We start from the raw sequence: 26,372 nt of genomic DNA, 5'->3' as shown, positions 1-26,372 counted from the left end.
TCGTGCTTAAAACAATAACCTTGTTTGTAAAATATATCTAGCAATTAAAATGCCCTTTCATTTGGTAGTGCTGGCTTGTATACGATGCTTATGAAACTTGTAGTGCAAAAGTAAGAATGACTGTTTGATTTACTAGCATTCATAATGCAATGGTTTTTCAATTGAAGCTGCATCTAAACAATGCTTTGGGTATCAAGTCCTCCGGCTCTGCTTTGATTAAAAATATTTAAAAACCTGGATTTATACAGCCTATGCCATGAAAAAAATTTAATGAAATTTTGGACATCAGAAAAATTAAAATATCAAAACTGGCAATAGTGTGAAAAACAATTCAAAATATAAAAACACTATAAAAGTGTTTTGTTACTTAACATATCCATCGGGTTAAAAAAAAGTATTTGAGACAATATTGATAAGTTTATTATTATTGTAATACTGAGCTAGTTTCTGAGGTCAAATACTAAACCCCGATGCTCTATCGCACATAATTTAGAATAAACTACTCTATTTCACAGTAAATTGAATGTGGGTTATCAGTAGTTTAGATAAAATGGACCATAAAATTATATATCTGTTCTAGACTATGTTGAAAAATTTAAAATTACAAATTATAATTAATATTTTGTTTTAATTATTGCAATACATTAATGTTTAAAAATGTAATGTACCTATATATTGTTTAAAAATTATCAAGAGATTCCTTGGTGTGCACCTTTTTTTTTTAACATGACGCTGGATCTGAGAGATCCATGCGGATATTAATCGTTGGTGGAGTTTTATGTTAATACATTTGGTATTCTATCACCTTTTCCTGAACAACACGCTTTGCATTTCTGATTATATGATCGGTTTTTGGTTATTGATCTCACAGATCCGATGCTACCATTGGAACGTTATTACTACATCTTCACTTCTAAACGCAGATGGCAGCACAACTCTGAAAACATGAATACATTGTGGTCATGCATGTACTGATTTGTCAAAAATGTTGCAAGAGGAATGAGCATGTAGTGGTAGCAGTTACTTTGTGTCTTGTTTCATCGGAAATGAAGGCTCATATCTACTTTGCATGGGGGGAGTGGAGAAAACCATCAGACATTTTAGTGCCGTGTTAACAGGTCGTAGCTATTGTTGATAGAATGCAGGCTCTTTTGTTTCCCATATAAACAAAACTTGTTTTTAATTTGTGTTAGGGATTTGTCATAGGACAAATTGGGTATCATTGGATTTCCAGATGCGATTTACATATGCCAAGAATTTCAGGCACAGAATGCCATGCAGCTTGTGATTCACAAATCATGATTATGCTTTTTTACAAAATTTAAAAGAAATTAATTTCACTTATGTGATTAAAAATAAATTGCTTTTCTGTAAAGAAGATAAAAAATTCACATTTTTGTCCAATGATTTCTAAAAATATTCACAACACTAGAGGGCTGATTCCCAGTAGACTGAGGCTTTCGTGAAGAACTTTTTGAGTTGCATGAAACAGTAACAACCTAGCCTGTATAAAACAAAAGAAAAAAATTAAATGTTTCTAAGTCAACAAGAAAATAGTACCATGAAAACATTTTATCAATCAAAAGAAAAATCTAGAAGAGATTTTTAGTGCAAATCATTTGAATGTGGAGGGAAGAGAAAATGGTGGTTTGGTTTCGTGATTCAGACAGTTTTCTGCCTAGTACAACTTATTTTCGTGGTCCCAACTCATTTGTCATTAAGTTTAGTTTAAGTTTTTCTGTTAGAGCATTTCCCTGCATACATTTATTTATGACGGTTTTCTGAAAAACAAGCGAAATTCACTACTGTTCAAAAGTAGATACCTAGCGTGTTAGACATACCATACATATGCATTTGTACAGAGAAACCTCTCTGTAAAAGACACCGTAGGACCAAATTTTTTGTCTGCTAACGGGAAGTATCTGTTAATATGTAGCAAAACACGTTAAGACCCTGTGTGTGTATATTTCAGACTTCAAAATCTACTTAAGTAGTCAAGCATGAAGAGAATTCCAGTCTGCTAGAAGCCAGAATTGCGAAGAAATCAGAACTCTGTTGTAATGACAGCGTTGCTTCACAGGAAAAATTGTCATTGTATTGGACTTTTCGTTCCTTTGAATCCTTGTTTGAGGTGCCTCTGCCACCTCATTGAGCATTTTGTCTGTTGTGGCATTTGTATTTTAAGCAAATTTAAATTTTTTGTTCTGTTTGACGAAACCTTGAAATTTTTTACTTGCAATTATAATTGGCTTTTAGATTATTATTATTTTTTATCGGTGAATGGACAGCATTCTCTGATTGTGAAATTGATTTTTGACTCTCAGCAGTTGATTTCCAGAAATGTTTCTGCATAGTTTCATACTTCCAAAACAAATTTAGCCAACAGACCCAAACAACTGAAATTCCAAATTGTTATGCCATTGCTCAATTCCATGACTTCATGGAATCGGAACTTTTTAAAACAAGATTTGTTTTGCCATTCGGAAATGACATGAGTTTCTGTTAAATAGAAGCTCATTCTAGCTTTTCAGCATCCTAGCAGATAGAGAAAGAGATGACAGTTATATAAAATTAACAAAAGGTGATTAAAAGAGGTAAAAATAAAGCTTTTCTGTGTCCATCTTAAGAATTACCTCAGAATGATTAGAAGTACCTCAGAATGATTTTTACAAGAAACATGTTCTTGTAATCCATCCTATGAATGATAGTAATCCATCTACAGTTCAATTCTTGAAAGTAGATATATATATATATTTATAACGTTTCTGAGAATTATTTTTGACATTATAACAGAAGATTCCTGATTTACAACTTGCTATAAACAAAAACATTTTTCATAGCTTTAACAATCACTTGAGAATCACTCGTAATAGCAAGATTCTTGTTATGAATATAACACTTTCACTCAGGCCCATCATTTGAGGAGGGGGAAGAGAATCCCCCTTTAAAACATACAATAGGAATGAACCATCAAGGTGAAATATATATACACACAAACAGAGAGTACACAAATTTTGCCCCCCGGAAAAGTGTAAATGACGGGCGTGCTTTCACTATATATACACTTTACTGTTTCTCCACAGACGGACTGTTATACTGTAAAGGAATTAGCAACGTTAAATAATAGTATCGTTCGAGGAATAATGGTATGAAAGGATGGACTTTGAAATTATGTATTTCAAAGTCATACCAGCCAGGTGTTAGAAGTTAAGAGTCCCAAAGAATATGGATCATGAAAGAAACCTATAAATTTGGCGCGTAGCACGTAAGGAAATACAGAATCGAAGAAGTAGTATAAAAAGTAGCGATAAACAGATCTATAAATATGGGGACTGAAATGAATCGTATAAAGGGTGCAGGACATTATGAAAGAAATCGGTATGAGTTGTATAAGAAGAATATGGTAATAAAATTCAGCGGCCGCGCTCATATTTCAATGATATTTGCAGCTGGTCTGAATTTTGTATACACGTAAAAGTGTGAGAAAGTCCGGGGTTAGAGCAGATGGTATTAGGTGAAAGGAGATTTGCGAATTCCGGGAATAGTTCCCACAGGAACGTCAACCGAACCAAAGGGATAGCAGTAGCCAATGAAACGCATATCCATAGGAAAATGTTAGCCAATAATGTAAAGTGAAGTTTGGTAAAGAAAATCGGAATTAGCGAATGAGATGAAGTTTATGGAATATAGGTAAGAGTAGGTGGATAGCCAAAGAAAAAAAAATATATATGAAGTTTGAGAAGAGTGGATACACAGAGAGTGAGATAGAGAGAGTCAGAGAGGTTGTGGAAGTCCACAAGATAAGTGTGAGATGGGCACTCACGAAAGAGTGAAGTTGATCTTCACTGGATTTGGGGTAAGTCACTCTTCCGAAATATAAACCAAATGTTTAACATTCATTCTCCATGTTACTCGAATAATATAATGCAGTATCCTAACTTTTAATGTACATTCATATATGTTGTCATAATTTAGAGTAGTCTACTTATTAAAGTTTATTTAACTATTTTATCCTCGTTTCCTTGGACTTATCATTCACACTGGCCTGTGGTTATTGACTTAGATTCACAGTGCAGTAGTACAATGGAGCATAAAATTAGTAAGTTTATGAATTCGATCACTGCATTTGGGATGTTTACATCAGTGGGATGATTGAAATCAGTGTGGCAGTAGGGTGACCCAGACCTTTGTAAGTCGGTGAAATAATGAAACAATATGGAAAGCACCACCCATTAACAATAAAAATAAAGAGCCCATTAACAGGACCATGAGTGATTCACTTTCATTTTCCCCGTTTATTTCCCATTAGTTGTGTGTAGTGTCAGGCCTTCCACTCACAAGAAAGAAATCAACTTGGGCAGCAGGCTTCCAAAGGTTGAGAACTGCTGATATAGTGATCAGCCATATGAATGCTTCCCGTCTGAGGAATTAGCGCACAAACCTCTTGGTGAAATCTTTGTCTGTGTCTGCATTTATGGTGTTACATGTGCTGTTCCATCATGATTTATGGCTCTTCTCTGCGCCAATCACTTGACAATGCATAAAAGTGAGTGTTGCCATTTTAAATTTTGCTGCTGTGACCATAACCATGAGAGTTAGGAGGGGTTTTGTTTTTCCTCTTCATTCTTGAACGCATACTTTGACACACTTACATCTCTAATTCGTATATCATCAAACTTATTTTATGACCATCCTGTATTAGAACAGGCGTGCACAACCTCTGAACTGTGCATCAGATATAGCACAAACAGGAGTTTCAATGACTTTTTCGCATCAGTTTTCAATGGAGATAATGATATTCAATATACTGGTGTTGCATGGGGTAATAAAATCATCAATAATATTCAAGTGGAGGTCCTAAATCTTCTAAAAAATTATGTGCAAGCAAAGCACCAGGACCAGATGATATCAAAATCATTTTTTCGATACGTCAATAATGGATATAAGGGGACAGTTGGCCCCCCTCTCGATAGAAGGCTCTAGGTTAGAGAGCAATGTAGGCGCGTGTAGTGCTTTCAATGACTTTTTCTGTCGGTTTTTAATGAAGATAATGATATTCGATATACGGGTGTTGCATGGGGGTAATAAAACTCTCAACGATATTCAAGTAGAAGACGTGGAGGTCCTAAATCTTCTAAGAAATGTATGTGCAAGCAAAGGACCAGATGATATCTATCCCAGGGTCCTCAGGGAATGTGCTAAAGAATTGTTGGGGCCAGTTGCACAGATATACAGGAGTAGTGTTGCTGAAGGGATCGTCCCAAGGGATTGGTAACTTGCTAATGTTGTTCCGATATTTAAGAAGGGTACTAGAGAAGCGGTGTCCCGTTATCGTCCAGTGAGTTTGACGAGCTCCCTCTCAAAAATTTTGGAAATTATCATCCAAGGGCAGTTTGTGAAGTGGATAGACGAGAATAATGTATTGTCGGATAATCAGCATGGGTTCAGGAAGGGGAAGTCATGTGTAACTAACCTCCTTTGCTTCTATGATCACGTGACTAAAGCTTTGGGTAAAAGCAAAAATGTAGATGTTGTTTACCTTGATTTCCAGAAGGCATTCGTTCGGGTCCAACATGGTAAACTCTAGAAGCGTTTACACGAGATTGGAATCGGAGGCAACTTGCTGAATTGGATAGAATCGTGGTTAAGAGATAGGTCGCAATGAGTTATGGTGAACGGGGAATTCTCTGGTTGGACAGACGTCACAAGCGGAGTTCCTCAAGGAAGTGTCCTTGGTCCCATACTTTTTTCACTTTAAATCAATAAACTCGATAAGGGTATCGATGGGATTGCTAGCGAATTCGCAGATGACATGAAGCTAATGGGGGTAATCGGGAATCAAAGCGATAGGGAGTTGCTCCAGACCAACTTAAACAGGATTGCAGCATGGGCAAATGAATGGACCAGATGATATCTATCCCAGGGTCCTCAGGGAATGTGCTAATGAATTGTTGGGGCCAGTCGTACAGATATACAGAAGTAGTGTTGCTGAGGGTATCGTCTCAAGGGATTGGAAACTTGCTAATGTTGTTCCAATATTTAAGAAGAGTAGTAGAGAAGCTGTGTCCAATTATCGTCCTGTGAGTTTGAGGAGCTCCCTCTCAAAAATTTTTGAAATTATTATCAAAAAGCAATTGGTGAAGTGGCTAGACAAGAATAATGTATTGTCAGATAATCAGCATGGGTTTAGGAAGGGAAAGTCATGTGTGACTAACCTCCTTTGCTTCTATGATCACGTGACGAAGGCTTTGGGTAAGGGCAAAAATGTAGATGTTGTTTACTTTGATTTCCAGAAGGCATTCGATCGGGTCCAACATGGTAAATTCTTTAAGCGTTTACATGACATTGGGGGCAACTTGCTGGATTGGATAGAATTGTGGTTAAGATATAGGTCACAACAAGTCATGGTGAACAGAGAATTCTCTGGTTAGACGTCAGAAGTGGAGTTCCTCAAGGAAATGTCCTGCACATACTTTTTATTGATAAACTCGATCAGGGAGTATATCAATAAAAAGTGAAATCGATGGGATTGCTAGCAAATTCGCAGATGGCATGAAGCTAATGGGGGTAATCGAGAATCAAAGCGATAGGGAGTTGCTTCAGACCAACATAAACAGGATTGCAGCGTTTGCAAATGAATGGAGCATGATGTTTAGCGTTGACAAGTGCATGGTCGCTCATTTTGGTTTGAACAACCCACGGTTCTCTTAGAAGTTGAATGGTGTCACTATCCCAGATGCAACTAGAGTCACCGATTTGGGAATTCTCATTGACAGGCGGCTTAGGTTTTCGGAACATTGTTCAGTGGGGTCAAAAAAGCAAATAGAATGCTTGGTCTAATTTTTAAAAAGGTCTCTTCGCATTCTCCAAAAGTCATTCTTCCGCTTTTCCAAGGCTTAGTTCATCCTGGACTGGAGTATGCTGTAAGGTTTTGGAGACCATACCTCCAGAGGGACATAGACCTGGTTGAAGGGGTGCAGAGAAAAGCTACACGTGTCCTTATTGGCACACAGGGCTTGAGTTATGAAGAGAGACTTCATTTTTTGAATATGTTTACATTGGATGAACGCAGGTGTGGGGGAGATATGATTGAAGTGTTCAAAATTTTCAACGGGATGGATAGGATGGACCATGAATTATTAGTGTATTCACTGTCAATCTACTGCTTTTACAAGGGGACACTAGTATCGATTGGTAAGGGACAATGTGAGGTTATGGTTTCGCAGGGAGTTGTTCTAATAGGGGTGTTAATAAATGGAATGGATTACCCCCGGAGGCAGTAAATTGTAACACAATTGACACATTTAAAAAGAAATATGGTAAACATATTAGGGTAAATCGAGAAGTTATCCATACTTTGAATAAGACAACCATAAGTATTCTTATGGGCATTGTATAATATTTCATGTATATATATTGTTTGTAATTGCATTTTTAATTTGGTTGGTATTTTTGAAATGGCATCCATATTTATTATGGGCATCTTTTTCTCAGCCACCTTGTTGGGCATTTTGCCTGTTGTGGCATTGTATTTGTGTTTGTATAACAGGCAGAAAAATGTATGTAAAAATCATATGAATACAACACACTTGCACCAGTCCGTGGCCCAGAGTAATAACTATCTCAAATTTCTGACCCACAGACTGAAAAAATATGCACGTCTATATTAGAACAACTTGCCTTTATGACACGGCGTTTCTCCTCTTTGGCATCCAACTTGAGATTGTTCAAAGCTTTTCTTGTTAAATAACTGAAATAACATGTTAAAAAATAACACCAATTCAGCATGCACCATCCGTTACAAATTTTCAGAAAGATATACATGTGCAGTTTTGCAGAAGACAGCTATAAAACCGATAAAATTGACAATGGATTCAATAAGACATAGACTTTGAGCTCATAATATTGTTTGAGAGAGGTCTGTATTAAAAATATTTCACCGAGAGTTATTCTGAAATTGTGAATACAGTGAAACCTTGATATAATGATACTTTGCGGATCAGGAAAAATATCATTGTTGAGGGATTATTATATCGAGAGGCAACAGTTAAAAATAGACTGGGCATTTCCAAACAAGACTTGAAAAAAAAATTCTTGTAGAGGGATTTATTGTTATATTGAGTATCGTTATAGAAAGTCTAACGGTACTATGGTTAGCCTGTGTTATATACAGCAAAAACATTCCAGTATGTTCACATTTGATCGATGTATCCAACTTACCATAAGGTTTGTAGATATTGTACCAGGAATGCTGGCTCCAGATATACGTATGATTTAAAAACAATTTCGTCAAACCTACAGGATAAAAATGAACATAAAAAAGATAGATAAATATTTCACTAAGGTGCATTGATCAGGTAGAAAAGTAATAACTTCAGAATATGATGACACTAATTTTGTTTTTTAGTTTAATCAAGGCTTGACAAATAAAAGAAAAATTATTGGGAGTCAAAAATTATTGTTTGCTCGAAGGAATCAGTCCTTGATGATGTCTTTTTTCGACTTAAAGAGACTCCAATTTAGCAATCACATACAGGAAATTTCAGGTGCTAATATATTGATTTTCTAGTCGCAGTGGTGACCTGGTGTTTACGATTTGTCAAGCCCCGGTTTAATGCAGACATGGTGTCATAAGATTGAAATAATAATTCAAGACTCGAACAATCTAAATTTTTCATAATGCAAAATAGATCTAGTTGAAGAAAAAAATGAGAAAGAGATTGCAGAGCAAATAAAAAAAAATGGCAAATGAAATTGTTAAAAACTGCTTTCAAATACCTAGCTAGATGCTGAACCAGTTGAACAGCTGTTTTTTCATGGAGTGGCGAAAGATCTATATCAAACTTGAATTTAATTTTTGACTCCTCTTGCATTCTGAAAATTCAAAAAGAAAGAAATATAATCATTTATTATGTACATGATTGTAGCTCAAGGGAGAGGATCTGGGTGTCCACAGTCCTTCAGAAGTGACATAAACACAGAGTTTACCTGCCCCCCCCCCCACAAAAAAAAGAAAAGAAATTAGTATAGAATGCTGATTAAAAAAAAAATAATTGCATCATTCTCCTAGTGGCATTATCTAAGAAGATAGGTAGAAGAATATTAAAAAGATTTTAATAACTGAATGAAACAACCAGTTCTATTACCACTATGGTCATGTTCTGTTTGGTCTAACAGGATGTATAACAACAGGACAACTCAATTTGTTTCCCCATATAACTGGTTTCAAAATGTTAAATCTTGCCAATTTTTTTTTAATCTTGTTCTAAAACATTTTTTTTTCTTTAAGCCAACTTCCCCTCCCCCCTGTTTTTTAAACTCAGTATTGTGAGGGGTTAGAGTGGAACTGTGTGATGTGTATCATGAATGAGAATTAGGATACTTTTTTAATAGCAGCACTACATGTACATGGATCATAACAACTAATTACAGCCCGATTAAGACATAATGGACTAACAGGAATTCTTATCAACCAGCGAGGGCATATATCTTTTAATCTACTTACATAGTCTTGCAAGATGATAACACTAATTTATAGGGAAAAAATGTATCTAATTCAACCTTAGCTTCAAAATATGCAAATTGAAAAAATTTTTGATAAAAAAATATTGGTAACATAAATCCAAGTTCTGATCACTATAAACCATAATACTGGTTCGTTCTGTATGTTGTGAAAGAGTACCCAAAAAAAAAAACATTATCCGTGATTCTAATAAACACGGCATCTATGTATCATGTTCTTGAGTTTTTCACACATAAGAAATATAAAACCTACTTAACAAGTCCAGCATGAAGAAATTGATATGCTATTCCAGAGTCTTCGCCAAAACTTAGAATTTTGAAGAAATTGGGACTGTACTCACAATTTCTTCTAAATCTCATGTCACTGATAATAAAAGCAGTTTGAGTAAGATGCTCTGCAACATCATCTTCGTTTGGTCCCAGATCTAGAGCTTGGGGATTGTGGGGGGGGGGGGGAAGATACATTTGATTATTTTTGCAACATACAATCATTTTATACACAAGAGAACTAATTAAATTCAGGCCTAGAGTTACAGATTCTCAGGCCTAACTGATTCCAAAAGGCTTATTCTGGAATTATTCTATTCATGACAGGTACGGGCATTAACTGCTTGGTGTGGGAACTTACTATGGTAACAATGTGTGGTGTGGTTGTTTTGGTGACCTTTGTTTGTATTGTGCTTCTTACTCAAGAAATATTCTTGCAGAATCAGAGATAACTTCAAGCACTTGACTAAAATATTCCCAATTTTCTTTTAATGGAGTTGATATAATGTAACTGTTAGAATTATTTTTTGTTTTATCTGCCAGTATGGTAATACAACCAAGTTTGTGCTCAATACAGTGAATCTCTGCTGTGTGGGTGGAAGAATCTTTGGCCTTGTAAAGCTGCATGCAAGCTCAGCTTAGAGGGAGCATTGTTCATAGTGTCTATGAATATCATTTGGGAAAAGCCTGAATTAAGTGAGGTGTGATCTTCCTGTACCAAAAAAAAAAAAAAAAAAAATAAAACACATGCTTAATTATTTATCATCATTTTTGGCAAATAAGCTACAATGAAATACAAATACAACACCACAACAGGCAAAATGCCCAACGAGGTGGCTGAGAAAAAGATGCCCATAAAAATAAGGATGTCATATATTTCCAAAAAATTTATAGCAACCAAATTAAAAATGCAATTAACAAAAATTATAATCAATATATACACATGATAAAATACTATACAATGCCCATAAAGAATACTTATGGTTGTCTTATACTAAGTATGGATAGCTTCTCGATTTACCCCAACATGTTTATTGTATTTCTTTTTTAAACTTCCGGGGGTAAGCTGTTCCATTTATTAACAACCCCATTAGAGAAAAATTCCCTGCGACACCATAACCTTGCATTGTCCCTCACTAATCGATACTGGTGTCCCCTTGTAAAAGCAGTCGATTGGTAGTGTACTAAAAGTTCATGGTCCATCCTATCCATCCCATTGAAAATTTTGAACACTTCGATCATATCTCCTCAACACCTGAATTCATCCAATGTAAACATATTCAAAAAATGAAGTCTCTCTTCATAACTCAAGCCCCGTGTGCCAATAAGGACACGCGTAGCTCTTCTCTGCACCCGTTCAACCAGGTCTATGTCCCTCTGTAGGTATGGTCTCCAAAACCTTACAGCATACTCCACTCCAGGACGAACTAAGCCTCGAAAAAGCGGAAGAATGAGTTTAGGAGAACGCGAAGACATACACAAACGTAAACATAGTTTCATCCGGAATAGTGACACCATTCAACTCGTAAGAGAACCGTGGGTTGTTCGAACCAAAATGAGTGACCATGCACTTATCAATGCTAAACGTAATGCTCCATTCATTTGCCCATGCTGCAATCCTGTTTAAGTTGGTCTGGAGCAACTCCCTATCGCTTTGATTCCCGATTACCCCCATTAGCTTCATGTCATCTGCGAATTCGCTAGCAATCCCATCGATACCCTTATCGAGTTTATTGATTTAAAGTGAAAAAAGTATGGGACCAAGGACACTTCCTTGAGGAACTCCGCTTGTGACGTCTGTCCAACCAGAGAATTCCCCGTTCACCATAACTCATTGCGACCTATCTCTTAACCACGATTCTATCCAATTCAGCAAGTTGCCTCCGATTCCAATCTCGTGTAAACGCTTCTAGAGTTTACCATGTTGGACCCGAACGAATGCCTTCTGGAAATCAAGGTAAACAACATCTACATTTTTGCTTTTACCCAAAGCTTTAGTCACGTGATCATAGAAGCAAAGGAGGTTAGTTACACATGACTTCCCCTTCCTGAACCCATGCTGATTATCCGACAATACATTATTCTCGTCTATCCACTTCACAAACTGCCCTTGGATGATAATTTCCAAAATTTTTGAGAGGGAACTCGTCAAACTCACTGGACGATAACGGGACACCGCTTCTCTAGTACCCTTCTTAAATATCGGAACAACATTAGCAAGTTACCAATCCCTTGGGACGATCCCTTCAGCAACACTACTCCTGTATATCTGTGCAACTGGCCCCAACAATTCTTTAGCACATTCCCTGAGGACCCTGGGATAGATATCATCTGGTCCTTTGCTTGCACATACATTTCTTAGAAGATTTAGGACCTCCACGTCTTCTACTTGAATATCGTTGAGAGTTTTATTACCCCCATGCAACACCCGTATATCGAATATCATTATCTTCATTAAAAACCGACAGAAAAAGTCATTGAAAGCACTACACGCGCCTACATTGCTCTCTAACCTAGAGCCTTCTATCGAGAGGGGGGCCAACTGTCCCCTTATATCCATTATTGACGTATCGAAAAAATGATTTTGGGTCAGAGCCAATGTTATCTCCCAACCTCTGGATTCAACTTCCTTTTTACTATCCCGTATTGCTTTCTTCAACACTCTTCTTCTATCAACAATGATAGGTCACCTCGCCAACTTTTATACTCTCTGAATGCTCTTTTCTTTTCAAGATAAAGGTTACGCATGCTATCCATGAACCATAGAGGGTGCGATGTACAAACACGCTTTTTATGAACAAATGGTATGACGTCGTGCAAAACAGAGGACAGCTTCGTACTAAATTCTTCCCATTGACTTACAACCCCTACTGATTTCAACCGGTCTTTAAAAACTTCCGCTAACCTTCCTCTCAAAACATCAAAGTTAGTTCTCCGAAAACAAGGAACCAGTCTTTTGTTATCAACCTTACCCGAGGAAAAGTTACACTGAAATCTGATGATATGATGATCACTGGAAGAAAACTCTTCCCCCACCGAAACATGTTCAACAAGATCCTTAGAACTAGTAAGAACTAAATCCAAAATAGCAGTACCCCTAGTGGCTTCTGATACATGCTGATACAAAAATTTTCGAGCATCAACTTAAGAAAGTCTCTTTCATACTGATCTCTAGACAAAAGGTTCTCCCAATCAATACCTGGGTAATTGAAATCCCCTAGTATGAGAACCCTCTTACGCTTACACATGTAGGAAATTTCATCATGAAATTTGGCGATGTAGTTGGGATCCCTATTCGGTGGATTGTAACAAACTCCAACAATAAGTTTATGACGTCTTTTGTTCTCAAGTTCAACTCATATAGATTCAATATCACTTCTCTGCACGTTACACTCTCTAGCCTTCAAACAGGATTTCACGTATATCAACACTCCACCCCCTTTCCTATAGGATCTATTTCTCAAAAAAGTATCGTATCTTGAGATGTGTAAGAAAGATTCATCCCCATAGTTTGCCCAAGATTCTGTAATGGCTATAAGATCCAGGCCCTCCACAACTATCATAGTTTCTAAAAAATCTTTCTTATTACCCAAGCTCCTGGCATTTATTAGCACACATTTTAATTTGCCCGATGATGTAGTGTCAATCGAGAAGCCATCCAAGTCAGAGGTGGGTAATTCTCCGTCAGTACTGTTGTGATTATCATTAACTAACCAGCATTCCGGACTATGTGGTCTGGGAGTAAAAAACCTGATCTAAGACTATCGTAAACCTCCCAGACCCCCCTCTTATTTAGACGGATCCCATCCGAATGAAGCCACCTATCGGTGAATGTGGGAAGCTCCAAGAACGTGACCCCAAGTGAGGAGCAAATGTTCTTCAGGCCTATATTGAATTGGTGGATCTTACTCGTATACCCCCCTACTACCCTTTGGCAGCACTGGAATCACTGCCACATCTGAACCCCCTCTCCCTAGCGGATAATAGTAAATCCCGGTACTCTGACAGAGACTCACTAATATTCGCTCCTACCTGATTCGTTCCCACCCACAGTATCACCCGCAAGGGCAACTTTCGGCGATGAAAAATGTCTCAAACGTTGCCAATCTTCCCCCCAGGAAGACAACAGCGCTCGAAACCCCAAAAATCCCTACAAACTCAGTTCCCAAGTTCCCTAACCATAGAATCGCCGATGATTAAATCCCTATCACTATTCCCCTCTACCTCATCCACGACCACCCATTCACCCTCTAAACTGTCGTTCATGGAGATTGCTTCTTCATCAACAAGTGGCTCGATGACCAGAGGCTCTATTATAAGTGGGCCCTATAGCACCCTAACTTTTTCCCGTAAAGCTTCGACCTCGAGTTCCAGCCTTGTCCTATCCAAGCACCCTTTACAATTGAAACTGTCGGCTACTACACCCCTAGCCAAGGGAAACCACCCATCGCAAGCTCTACACAACACTAGTCGAGGTCGAGGCATACTAACACTATTGCTAAAGCTATATAATAATACTAATTAAAAATAGGAAAATGAGAAACGTTAACAGGAAATTAAAATAATGTAATATACATTACTATACGAAATATACGTAAGAGATTGCGCAAAAAAATTACGTAAAATAGAATGCTCAACACTAAATCACAAAGAATAAAATATATATGTATATAAAGAATACAACACACTCTAAAAAAAAGTATCAAGCTACAAAGTACAATACAAACTTATTAGAATTAGCTAACTATCTTAAATCATTAACACTACAATAATAGGCCCAAGTGGAAGGAAAAACAAAGTTATTGAGAGTACCCGGGAAAAAGTATACACTGTTTGCTAACACTAACGTCCAAAAAACCACGAATTTATATCAAAGAAGTGAGAAAACACAAACCTGGCGAAGATACAATAAAAATGAAATGTGAATGATAAAAAAAAAATTTAAGTCGATCGAAAATACACAACGAAAATTTAAAAAAAATGAGAGCAATATAATAGAAAAAAACCACTGATCTCGCAATCCAACGTGTGCTAGAGAAAAAAGAAAAACACAGCAGAATATGACCCAAAAATAAACAACACGTTAAGTAAAACTCACGAGAACGAAGAAAGACACAAAATGGCGCACTGACGTGACGGATAATCCTTCGGTAATCCCCCGGCAATGGTTTCGGATAAAACTGTTAGTATTGGTCAGTGAGCGGAGCGCGATAAAAACACGTCCGTTCCCAACCACGGAGAAGACGACTTATGAATGAAAAGTAACGACTTAAAAATGAGCCAAAGGCGATGGGGTTATTAAAGTTTGTTTCTCCTGCTCCTCGATACAAGATTTAGCCAGTAGCATTTTAAATAGTGGGCCAACAGGGCTTGAGGCCAGGCCCCTACATCATTCAATATTATTAATGTGTATATGAACAATTTTTATACCTAAACTGTGCTCAAGGAGACCAAGCAAATGCTTGTTGCTGAGGCTACCTTCCTTGAACTTGATTAGACCACCTTGGATTTAGCTATACATAGGTGTAAATTAACCCCTTCTGTATGTGTGACCCAGTGTTTCCAATACTAAAGTTTTCAGCTTTCACAGCCTTCATGGCGAATGATACTAATTATTGTTGCATATAATAGTTCCATTCTTTGGTGATAGATTGCAGCGGCTTACTTTTCAATAGCAATCAGTTGTATATGAGCTCAACTTTATTATTTTTATTCTCAACTTTATTGTTTTTATCAAGAAAACTGGTATTTTCTGGATTTTATGGCAAGGTGAACTGGGAAAGAAAAGTCAACTGGTCTTTGCTGGGACTCGAACCTGGGCCCTCTTACGAACTGGGCAAGCATGCTACCATCTACATCACTGGAGACACTACCCTGCCTTCCTTATTTCACGCACTGTGGCATGAGGCTCTGAAGTATATAGAGGCATTAGTAGCTTCTCTGGGGGCCATTTGCTGAAGTTAAGAGAAGTTAATAATAATAATAAAATCCAGAAAATATGTGTTTCCTTTTGGGCTGAGAAAAAGCCATTCATCTCTATCTCTATTCTCTTTGTTGATATTCACATTATCATTCTGATTTCTGATGGTATGTGAAACTTTCAAAAATTATACAGATATTTTATGTATTTGATTGATACCAATATCAAATTTTTATTTCATCAGAGAATGATACACATAAATTATATTTGGTTCCAAATGTCAAATGTTGCCAATCGGGATTGCTTTAAAAATGGCATTTCAGTGGTGAAATTCTAGAGAAATGTTTAAAAAATTTATTGAATCTAAAAATTAAATAAATTGATAGAAAAACTGACTGACTAAGCATTGAGAGAATTGTAGTTGACTGCCTGGCAACATGTTTTGTAGAATGGCTCTTGTAAATGAAAAACTGTGATGTTGAAGGATGTACATTTCCTTGTGTGAAGAGTGCCTTTCACTTAGAATCGATGCATCCAGTCCACCCATACCGTTGTATCGCAACAAAAACATCTCAATTGTTCAAAAAGGAAAAAAAAAATTCAGGTCAGAAAGGACTAATTACATTTTTCTGAAAAAAAAATTGTTTCGGTAAACATGTTGATTATAAGGAGCACTTTTCACCAAAATTATGGGACAACCAAATAATATGGGAAATAAATGTTTCCTTTCCATAAAACTAAATTCTGAACAAAACATTTGAACTGAATCAGGGGTGGATCTATAGAGGCTATGATCGGGGTGATCACATCTCCCCCCATCCCCCACAAGCTAAATGAAATAATTCAGGAAATTTTCAGAATTTGTAAATGATAATATTGCAACAAAAAAATGAAGAAAACGTTGACTACAAAATGGTTAAAATCGAGGTATTTTTCAAAAAAGTCGGGATGGAGAAAAAAATGAGTCATGGAAAGTAGGGAGAAAATGTGGGACATATGGTCACCACATGTTAAGACTGATTTTTTGAGCAATTTGTAACAACATTCCTTTCAACAGCAAGCATTAGATCCGCCCCTGGTCGGAATGTAACCATTTGGAAGAAAGCATAAACATATATTATGAGTGATTATTATCATATATTATGACTCTCATTAAATCTTGAGAGTGAAATCTCAAGATTTGAAAAGATTACAGATTTATAATTTTACATTTACCAGAATTTTTCAGTTGCTGGAAAAATTACATATAAAACTTATGAAAGTGTATGTGTACTGACACACTAACAAAAAAATAACTAAAAACTAAGTGAGTGTGTACTCACTTGGATTCATTTTTAACTCTTTGAGGACAATAGTTTTAGCTCTATCCAGAAGGTTACATGCAAGCTCTGAATTTTTTATTTCTTGATGATGAAGGCTTAATTTCCGGAAATAGGTGTGATATACATCCCTATAATAAACAGTATAAATATGCTATTGAATACAACACATAATTGAGAGACATGAAAGAAATCTGGACATATCAGTGAATATTAGGACTTTTATCATTTTTCAATCTTAATTAGGGTAGAGTGGGCAAAACCGAGTAGGAGGGTCAAACTGGGTATGGCATTATTTCCGAATTTATTGCTGTGATCCACCCGAAAACATGCAAATTGCTGCACTGTAGCACTTAAAGAAATTTGAAGTAGGTTTTGAAAGTGGGTACTTGGTGTGTGATTTTATCAAAATTATTTTTAAGTAAATATAATTCAATTTTGTACTTTACATTATCTGTCATACTTGGCTAAATGTTTGAAGAATCGCAATTGCAAGTGTATGAGTGATGTGTATAACAAAAAATGGGGTTTTTTTTTCAAAAAAAAAACTTTGATTTTTTTCACATTTTATCTACCAGGTATTACCCGGGTTATAATTAAAAGCAAAATTGAAAATGGAAGTTATTAGGCTGTTATACACGTTCCTAAAATACATCAACATCCCAAAGTAAAAATGAAAAAAAAAAATCTGGAAAACGTCTATGATGCTTCTTATAAATTTATGTTGGAACAAGACTCCAGATAAATATTTTTTGATGAGCAGCAGGAAGAAGAAAATGAATAAAGTCAATAGAAAAAAAAGCTATTCTTACAGGATTATTATGAGAAGAAGAGGACAATTATCTCTGCGACATACATTTTCCAATGAGCATTATGCACATCTCAAATTAAGAGAAGAATGGATTCAGTGGCGCATTTGTAGAGACTGGGTTCATGAAGTACGCTTGAATATAGAGGAAGATAACACTTTTGGATGGGTTTTTGCAATTAACACGAAAAAAATAACCATTTGAATTTTTAATTGGAAGTTTGATGACCATATAAGAAGGAGGATCTTATTTTCATACAAGTACAATTTGAAGGACAAAAATAATTTTTTTTTCAAAAATAAACTTGATAACTTTTTCTACCATGTATTTCAATGAGTACCCAGTTTTATCCTATCTGTGGGGCAAAATTGGGTATTTGCTCCTTTCCAGACAAAAAATCATAATAATTAAAGAAAAAATGTTTAACAAAAAAAAAAAAATCATTTAAATTCACGTAGCTGAATATCAATTTAAGCAGCATGATAAAGTTTTGTGTAATTTTCATTCCATGTTTCAAAAGAAAATGGACTCAAACATTTGCCACCCGTGGTTTTGCCTCACTTTTCCCTACTTGTCAGTGTCACTAAATTATTTTTCATTCATTTAAAAGAATTAAAAAAGCATATGATTTCTCAAAATCTTTACTTATTCCAAATGTAGCCCATGGCTTCTAAAGCTTTATTCACACATTTATAGAATTTAGCTTGAGGTTTCTGATCCTAAAGGAACAAAAATAAAAACAAGTATGAGCTAAAAAAATTGCAAATTTCCACATTGTTCTTTTTATAAAATATATATACAGCAAGAATCCGTTATAACGAGTACGGGCAATAACGAGAACCTAGCTATTAAAAGTAATTCATAAGTGAGTGTCAAGAGCTAATGTTAAAGATACAAAAATTATTTGCTTATAGCAATTTATTTATGAATGAAAATCAGAACATGTTTGCTATAACGACCACGGAAACTCTAGAAAGCATGTTTTCTTCTCTTTTCGTTAGGAATTATACATAAAATGGAGAGAGACCAGAAAGAGTAGCATTTAAAAATAAAAATTATTCACCCTATTCATCGGTGACAGGTATAAACAGAGCATGTCAGTACCTCCCCATTAGATAACAATATACCACATGCTGTATATCCTATCTTCTTGTAGGAGGTGGAAAAACACATCATTTTGTCTGTAAGTGTGTTGGATGGGCATAACCTTAGGGTTTGACATCATTGTTATTTCAAAGGAAAAATCTTTTTCCCTCTTCTTTCTCGAAATCTTCCAAAACTGGAACAGGGCAAACAGGACTTAATTGTTTTCTCTGTTGTTTTCTGCTACCAAATCTTGCAGCTTTTTTATTCACCAAAATTGCATGAGTGAGATAGTCTCAGATTTTTTTAGACTTTTTTTGTGAAGGAAAGAAAAGTTTGGCAATCAAAACAAGACCTCAGATTTTATTCAAATGTGAAAAAAAAAAAGAGAAACAAATGTGAAATGTGAAAAAATTTGGGCTTCCATCGTCAACTTTGCTTTTTTTTCTTTGTTATACAATCAACATTACGAATGAATAAGCAATTGATTCTAGATGCATATTTCAGCAGAAGTAGTTCAAAATAAAAAGAAAAAGGAAGGTGAATTTATCTAGTTTGTTTTTCCCCCCCCCCCCCATTTATATGTTTCTACAGTCCAAAAAATTTGTTTAGAAAAAGAGGTCTGATAATCTTCCCTATGACTGTGAACTGTCGTTATAATGGACTTTTACTGTATATATTTTCATAAAATCATATTTTTATTGTTATATTTCAAGTTATTTCAGCAAGTAAAAACTAGCAAAAATCTAAAATCAGAATCACTGATAACTCATCTAATTTTTGACAAATATGGAAAATGGTTTCTGAGAGAATTTTTGTAAAACAGAAAGAGAAGAGAAAATTTGTACTAATTGAGAATTGCAAAGTTTACTTTCATTTCCAAAGAAATATGTTTTTTATATTGTGGAGGCTGCATAAAAAATTTAGTTTTTGCATTTTCCTCCAATAATCATTTTTGTGGGTGTCCAACTATCACAAAATAATTCTCTTTACACTCATCATATTTAATATTTTACTTGAATTTCAAAATAAACCATATACCGTATATACTCGTGTATAAGCCAAGTTTTTTTGTGGAAAAATTCGTTCCTCAAGTGGGGTGGTCGGCTTATACACGGGTCAGTTTTTGACGAGAAAATATCAACCCCCGCAATCAGTAGTAATTTTTGTAACTATAGATGACGTGATATAAAATATTTCCGCTAATGATTAGTAGTGATAGATGGTGTTGCAAATCATCAGAGTGATTTTTGTAGCTATACATGGCGGTTGTGTTAGTAGTGTTAGTACTTTCCAGGTTAAATCCATGGTGCCCGAGTGGCATGGCGGTAAGATGCTCGTCAACCACCATGAAGGTTGTTGTCAGGGTCCCGGGTTCGAGCCCAAGGGAGGATATAGATAAGGTATTTTCCCTAAAGAACTCGAGGCAACCACCGATAGACAGCGCCTTCACTTCCAACCCATCTCACTAATGGCAGTAAATTGCAATATAGCGATATGGCCAGAGTTGGTGTTTGGTGAAGTAGGTTAAATCCACGTGGTAATTTTTTTCCCGGGCAGTACAAGTCGTGATCACTCACAGAAAAATCATTGATCTAGTGCATCAGTAAGTATCAACGATCAAAAATGGAGAAAGCAAAAATATTTCCGTATGATGCGTCTTTCAAACTGAAAGTTATCAAATTCGCAGAAGAAAACAATAACTGTGCTGCAGCTCGGACATATAACGTCAAAGAGAAACAAGTGAGAGAATGGCAGAAAATGAAAGAGAAAGTTTCAGCCATGCGAAAGACAAAAAAGACTCTTCGAGGAAAACTATCGGTGTTCCCTGAACTTGAGAAGGAATTGAATGAATGGGTGCTACACCTCAGACTGAAAGATACAATCGTGGCAAGGACAGCCATTCGTCCGAAAGCATCGAAACTAGCTGAGAGTGTTAAATTCAAAGACACAAATCCAGAAAAGTTCTATGCATCCCCAGGTTGGTGCACTCGTTTCATGAACCGTTTCGACCTGTGCTTACGCCAGCGAACAAAGATCGCACAAAAACTCCCAGAAAAATTGGAAAGCAGAATTGAATCTTTCCAGAAGTTCATAATTGAACTGCGAAAAAGACATGGATTTGAACTGTCAGAAATCGGTAATATGGACGAAACTCCAGCTACTTTCCATTTTTCAAGCAATAGAACTGTTGATGAACTCGGGGGAAAAAACCATCTTTGTTAGAACAACTGGGCACGAAAAAACACGATTTACGGTCGTGCTATCGTGCATGGCCGATGGAAAGAAATTGCCTCCAGTTGTGATTTTCAAAAGGATGAAAATTCCTTCGACCCCTCCAGGAAAGATCGTGAAAGCCCAGGAAAAGGGCTGGATGGATGGTAAGGGCATTCTACAATGGATCCAGGAAATATGGAACAAAAGGCCCGGAGCAGTGTTCAAACCCCACAGAACCGATAATGTCAAAGCCGAGGCAAAGAAATCGAAAATATCATTGGCTTTTATACCAGGTGGGCTAACGTCGATTGTGAAGCCTTTAGATGTGAGCATCAACAAGCCTCTCAAAGACTGAGAAATTTCTGGATCGAATGGATGAGTCCCGATGATAAAGCAACTACAAAAAGGTGGTGCCTGGAAGAAACCTGACATTGGCCTAGTGTGCCGATGGGTACACGAGAATGGCGTGGAATTCTGTTTCCACCAAAATTATCATCCAATCCTTCAAAAAGTGTTGCATCAGCAATGCGATGGACGGAACTGAAGATGATATCCTCTGAAAGTGACAATGGCGATGCCAGCCCAGATGAAGATAAAAACGAAGATGCCGCACCCCCTATGATGATATGATCGATTACGATGAGCTTGGAGACTCAGAAGAAATGGATTAAAAAGTTTGAATCATTTTCTATTGTAAATTTCCGGAAGCTATTCATTTTGCATAAAAATATAAGAATTTTTTTCCCTAAAATGCACAGATTTTTTTGGGGTTGGCTTATACACAGGTTTTCAATTCATTGCGGTTTTGGTGGTCCTGAAGTGGGGGAGTCGGCTTATACACGAGTATATACGGTAATTTATATTTTTTTCAGACACTTTTGATGAAATATACATCATGTATATATGCATAGTAACTCCATCTAAACATAGAAAAAAACTATACAACAAATGTATGTAATAACATTTCAACCTCTCTAGAGAACAGTAAGTAGGATTAGATATGTAAACAGGTGCAGTTAGCTAAACTCAGTTTTGCATTGCAAAGTTTACTTTCATTTCCAAAGAAATATGTTTATTGCAAGATGAGATGTACAACAGAACCTTTCTAACTTGGACTAGGGGGTCAGCTAGTTCAGAGAAAATATGGTTAAATGCGGGAGGGGGGGGGGTGGAAAGTATGTGAGGATTAAACCATAGAAAAATTAAACGCTTATGTATATTTATATACAGGGTGATTCAGAAAAGATGAGAAAAACTTTAAAAGGTGGTAGTGCACACAAAAACAAACAATTTTCATGAAATAATGCATGGTCTAAAATGAAATGCAAATGTGCTACAGGGTGCAACATAGTAAAACCGAGGATACAAGGAGAAGACAACAATAATGTATATGTTAAAAAAGAAATTTTAATGCATAATTTACAATAATTGCACGAAAGAGCGACCACCAACGGTGATGCAACAAGAACAGCAGCGAAAAGGGGATTGGAGAATGCTCCAGAATATTCCAGGCATATCGCGAACCTCCCCCAGCAGCAAACGAAAGGCTTGCGATTACCTCCTCTTCACAGTCAAGAGAAGTCTCATACACCAGACTCTTCAGCTGTCCCAACAAAAAGAAATCAAGACACTACAGATCGGGCGATCGTGGTGGCCAAGCTACAGGATCACCTTGCCCGATCCATCGGTTTGGAAAAAAGAGGTCCAGATAGTGTCATACCTCTCACACAAAATGGGCTAGAGATCCATCATGCTGGAATTAGATACGCCGCTGGAGGGTAGTTGGAACATCCTCTAGCAAGTCTGGCAGCAACTCTTGCAGAAACGTCTGGTATTTGCTCTCGTCAAGGCGTTCTGGCAGACGATACGATCCTAGGTGGTCACCGATTATTCCTGCCCAAACATTAATACAGAAGCATCGCTGATGCGCATGTGGATTTACAGACGTCCAGACATGTTTATTGTGGGTAATAAACGTACTATCTTATGCAAAACTGCATTCATCTGAGAAAAGAACAGTTGCTGCAAAATCTGGGCATGCTGCACTCTGCTGTAGGAGGCAGCAGGCGAAGTCTACAGGACGAGCATAATCTTCCTCATTTAATGCTTGGACTCAATAAAAATGGTATGGGTGCAACATCTTAACCTTCAGCACCCACCATGTTGTGGATTGTGGCACACCAAGGCTATGGCCCACAGCTCGTGTACTTGTAGTTGGCTGATCTGCTACCATCTCCAAAATCTCGTCTTCCACACCTGCTGTTGGCCAATCCAAAAGATTTTTTGGATTGGCCTGTGGGGAAAAACACTTACCATACATTTGTGCTGCCTCTGTGGTACTTCCGTTTGCAGCTCCGTAAATGAAATGCATGTCTACTTTCCCAGTATTACTAAAAGAACAGGCATGCGATGGTATAATTATTTATTCATTACACTTAACTCACTATGAGTTGAGAAAAACTCTTAGTTTAAAAAATTTATTGCAGATGGCAGCACTACACATAACAAGCATTACACAGAAACAAATTTCATGGAAGTTTCACTATACGTACACACGCATTCCAAGATGTACCAACCTTAGAAGTTCTGCAGAGGAATATGGATGAGGTGAATGGCTGGTTTAGTAGTAGTATTACTAAAGTGCGCCATTATCCCATACGTAACAACTTTTAGAACGATTGCACGCCTTTACTTCTATGATCACGTGACTATGGCTTGGGGTAAGAGCAAAAATGCAGACGTTGTTTACCTTGATTTCCAGAAGGCATTCGATCGGGTCCAACATAGTAAACTCTTGAAGCGTTTACACGAGATTGGAATTGGGGGCAACTTGCTGAATTGGATAGAATCATGGTTAAGAGATAGGTCACAACGAGTTATGGTGAACGGGGAATTCTCTGGTTGGACAGATGTCACAAGTGGAGTTCCTCAGGGAAGTGTCCTTGGCCCCATACTTTTTTCACTTTTTATCGATAAACTCGATCAGGGTATCAATGGGATTACCAGCAAATTCGCAGATGATGTGAAACTAATGGGGGTAATCGGCAATGAAAGCGATAGGGAGTTGCTCCACACCAACTTAAACAAGATTGCAGCATGGGCAAATGAATGGAGCATGACGTTTAGCGTTGATAAGTGCATGGTCGCTCATTTTGCTTCGAACAACCTACGGTTCTCTTACGAGTTGAATGGTGTCACTATCCCGGATGCAACTAGGTTTACCGATTTGGGAATTCTCATTGACGAACGGCTTAGGTTTTCGGAATATTGTTCAGCGGTGGTCAAAAAAGCGAATAGAATGCTTGGACTCATTTTCAAAAAGGTCTCTTCGCGTTCTCCTAAAGTCATTCTTCCGCTTTTTCGAGGCTTAGTTCGTCCTGGACTGGAGTATGCTGTAAGGTTTTGGAGACCATACCTACAGAGGGACATAGACCTGGTTGAAGGGGTGCAGAGAAGAGCTACGCGTGTCCTTATTGGCAATTTTTCTCTAATAGGGTTGTTAATAAATTTAACAGCTTACCCCCGGAGGTTTAAAAAGAAATACGATAAACATGTTGGGGTAAATCGAGAAGCTATCCATACTTAGTATAAGACAACCATAAGTATTCTTTATGGGCATTGTATAGTATTTTATCATGTGTATATATTGATTATAATTTTTGTTAATTGCATTTTTAATTTGGTTGCTATAAATTTTTTGGAAATATATGACATCCTTATTTTTATGGGCATCTTTTTATTAGCCACCTCGTTGAGCATTTTGCCTGTTGTGGCGTTGTATTTGTATTTGGAATAACTTCACAGGGCTGGCATCTGTGCCTTTTATCCACTGTGACGCAGATTTGCAAGCGATTTGTTCTTCTTTCCCAGGTTACATTTGCATGCATGGTGTTCTTTTTCTCCCGATAAATTTTAACAGGAATGCAGTTTTAACATTTGTGGAGCGGCCGTTTTGAAAAGCGTTTGCGTTTCATGTCAGACCATGTATTCTTTGATGACAATTATTTGTATTGGTGTGTACTACCACTTCTTAAAGAGTTTTTCCCATCTTTTCTGTGAATCACCTTATATATGTCTGTCATATATTGAATCTGATAGATATATGATTCGATCCGTACTTTACGGATAAGGAATCAAATTTTTTTGGGCTTAAAATTTGGAAAAAATTTTCATCAAAGATATTTTTCTTTCATCATAGAAATCATTAAATTCCTTGTTACTCTCATCTGATACATCACAATTAGCTAAATCAACTAGTTCATTACCATCATCAAAGTCACTCTCATAGTTCCAAGGAATTGAGTAACTGGTTAATGTCTATAACACTATCTATGTATAAGAACCCCTCTCCTCTATTTTTGGTTAAAAAAAGGGGGAGGGGTTAGTTATTCACATTAAAATATGATATTGTTCCGGATAATGTCTCTCACAAGCACTCGAGATGGCAAAGCACAAAGTAATTCAAAGGACAACACAGACTTATTTCAAAAATGAGCTATTTACATGTGTTTACAAGCAGAGATTTTGACGAAACATGCTTAAAACAAAGAGAGACTTTATACAAAAAATTGACACGTTTTTAAGACAAAATTTAATTGGTCGAATAAAATTTGCCAAGTTAGTCGTAAATTTGGTGGTATTCACAGAGAAATGAATTAATGACTATTTACAGGTGAAATATGACATAATAAATGATAAATAATGCCTATTTACATAATTTTCATAACAGTACTTTGAAGAGAAATAATATTATTGGGCTCACAAATTGAGATAGTAAATTATTTTTTTATACAGCAAATAGAAATTTGGGCAGGGTTCCCAGCAAAGTCTGCTTGATTATTTCCCTAACAAAAACAAAAAAAAATTCCCTGAACGTAACTCCTGAAGCAAGAAATATTCAAAATTTCACCCTTCCAAATGTTTTTAGTTAGTTTTTTTTCCCTAACAGAAGTTCTCTGATTTTTTAAATCTACTCTATAATATAAAATCACAAACTCGAAAAAGGTCAGTTTCTATGCAATGGGAATTGGCGACAATTTTATGTGGCGTAAGTAGGTAATGGCTTTATGTGACAAAAATCAGTTACGTTTTTGTGTTACGAAAATCTGTTATGATTTTGGGTCAAGTTTTTATTTAACTCTCGCATATCAGGACTCATTTGACCTATCGGCCCCAAAGCAGAATGTGCAGCAATTAGCGCTACTGCAGAACAATTTGGAAGAATTTTAAGAAAAA

General features: G+C 36.6%; 1 protein-coding gene across 5 annotated transcripts in view; it reads right to left on the bottom strand.

The window, feature by feature from the left end:
- Window positions 1-1,157: 1,157 nt before the first annotated feature.
- Window positions 1,158-26,372, bottom strand: part of LOC149076597 (putative arginine--tRNA ligase, mitochondrial) — a 45,114-nt gene continuing 19,899 nt past the window's right edge. For 3 of the 5 annotated variants that reach the window (XM_089244207.1, XM_089244209.1, XM_089244208.1), the window contains 7 exons: window positions 18,483-18,556; window positions 17,032-17,159; window positions 9,776-9,953; window positions 8,779-8,874; window positions 8,221-8,295; window positions 7,681-7,750; window positions 1,158-1,504 (listed from right to left, as the gene is read on the bottom strand). In XM_089244207.1, coding sequence (XP_089100333.1) covers window positions 1,421-1,504; window positions 7,681-7,750; window positions 8,221-8,295; window positions 8,779-8,874; window positions 9,776-9,953; window positions 17,032-17,159; window positions 18,483-18,556 — 705 coding nt within the window. In that variant the 3' untranslated portion in view covers window positions 1,158-1,420. The remainder of the gene's footprint in view (window positions 1,505-7,680; window positions 7,751-8,220; window positions 8,296-8,778; window positions 8,875-9,775; window positions 9,954-17,031; window positions 17,160-18,482; window positions 18,557-26,372) is intronic. The other 2 variants (XM_089244211.1, XM_089244212.1) reach the window with 1 other exon arrangement.

This window comes from Pholcus phalangioides, unplaced genomic scaffold, assembly GCF_987345545.1.
Source record: "Pholcus phalangioides strain wild (caught in Gottingen) unplaced genomic scaffold, Ppha-v1.0 ptg000015l_1, whole genome shotgun sequence".
Taxonomy (NCBI): domain Eukaryota; kingdom Metazoa; phylum Arthropoda; class Arachnida; order Araneae; family Pholcidae; genus Pholcus; species Pholcus phalangioides.
This window is presented reverse-complemented; position numbering and strand designations above follow the sequence as displayed.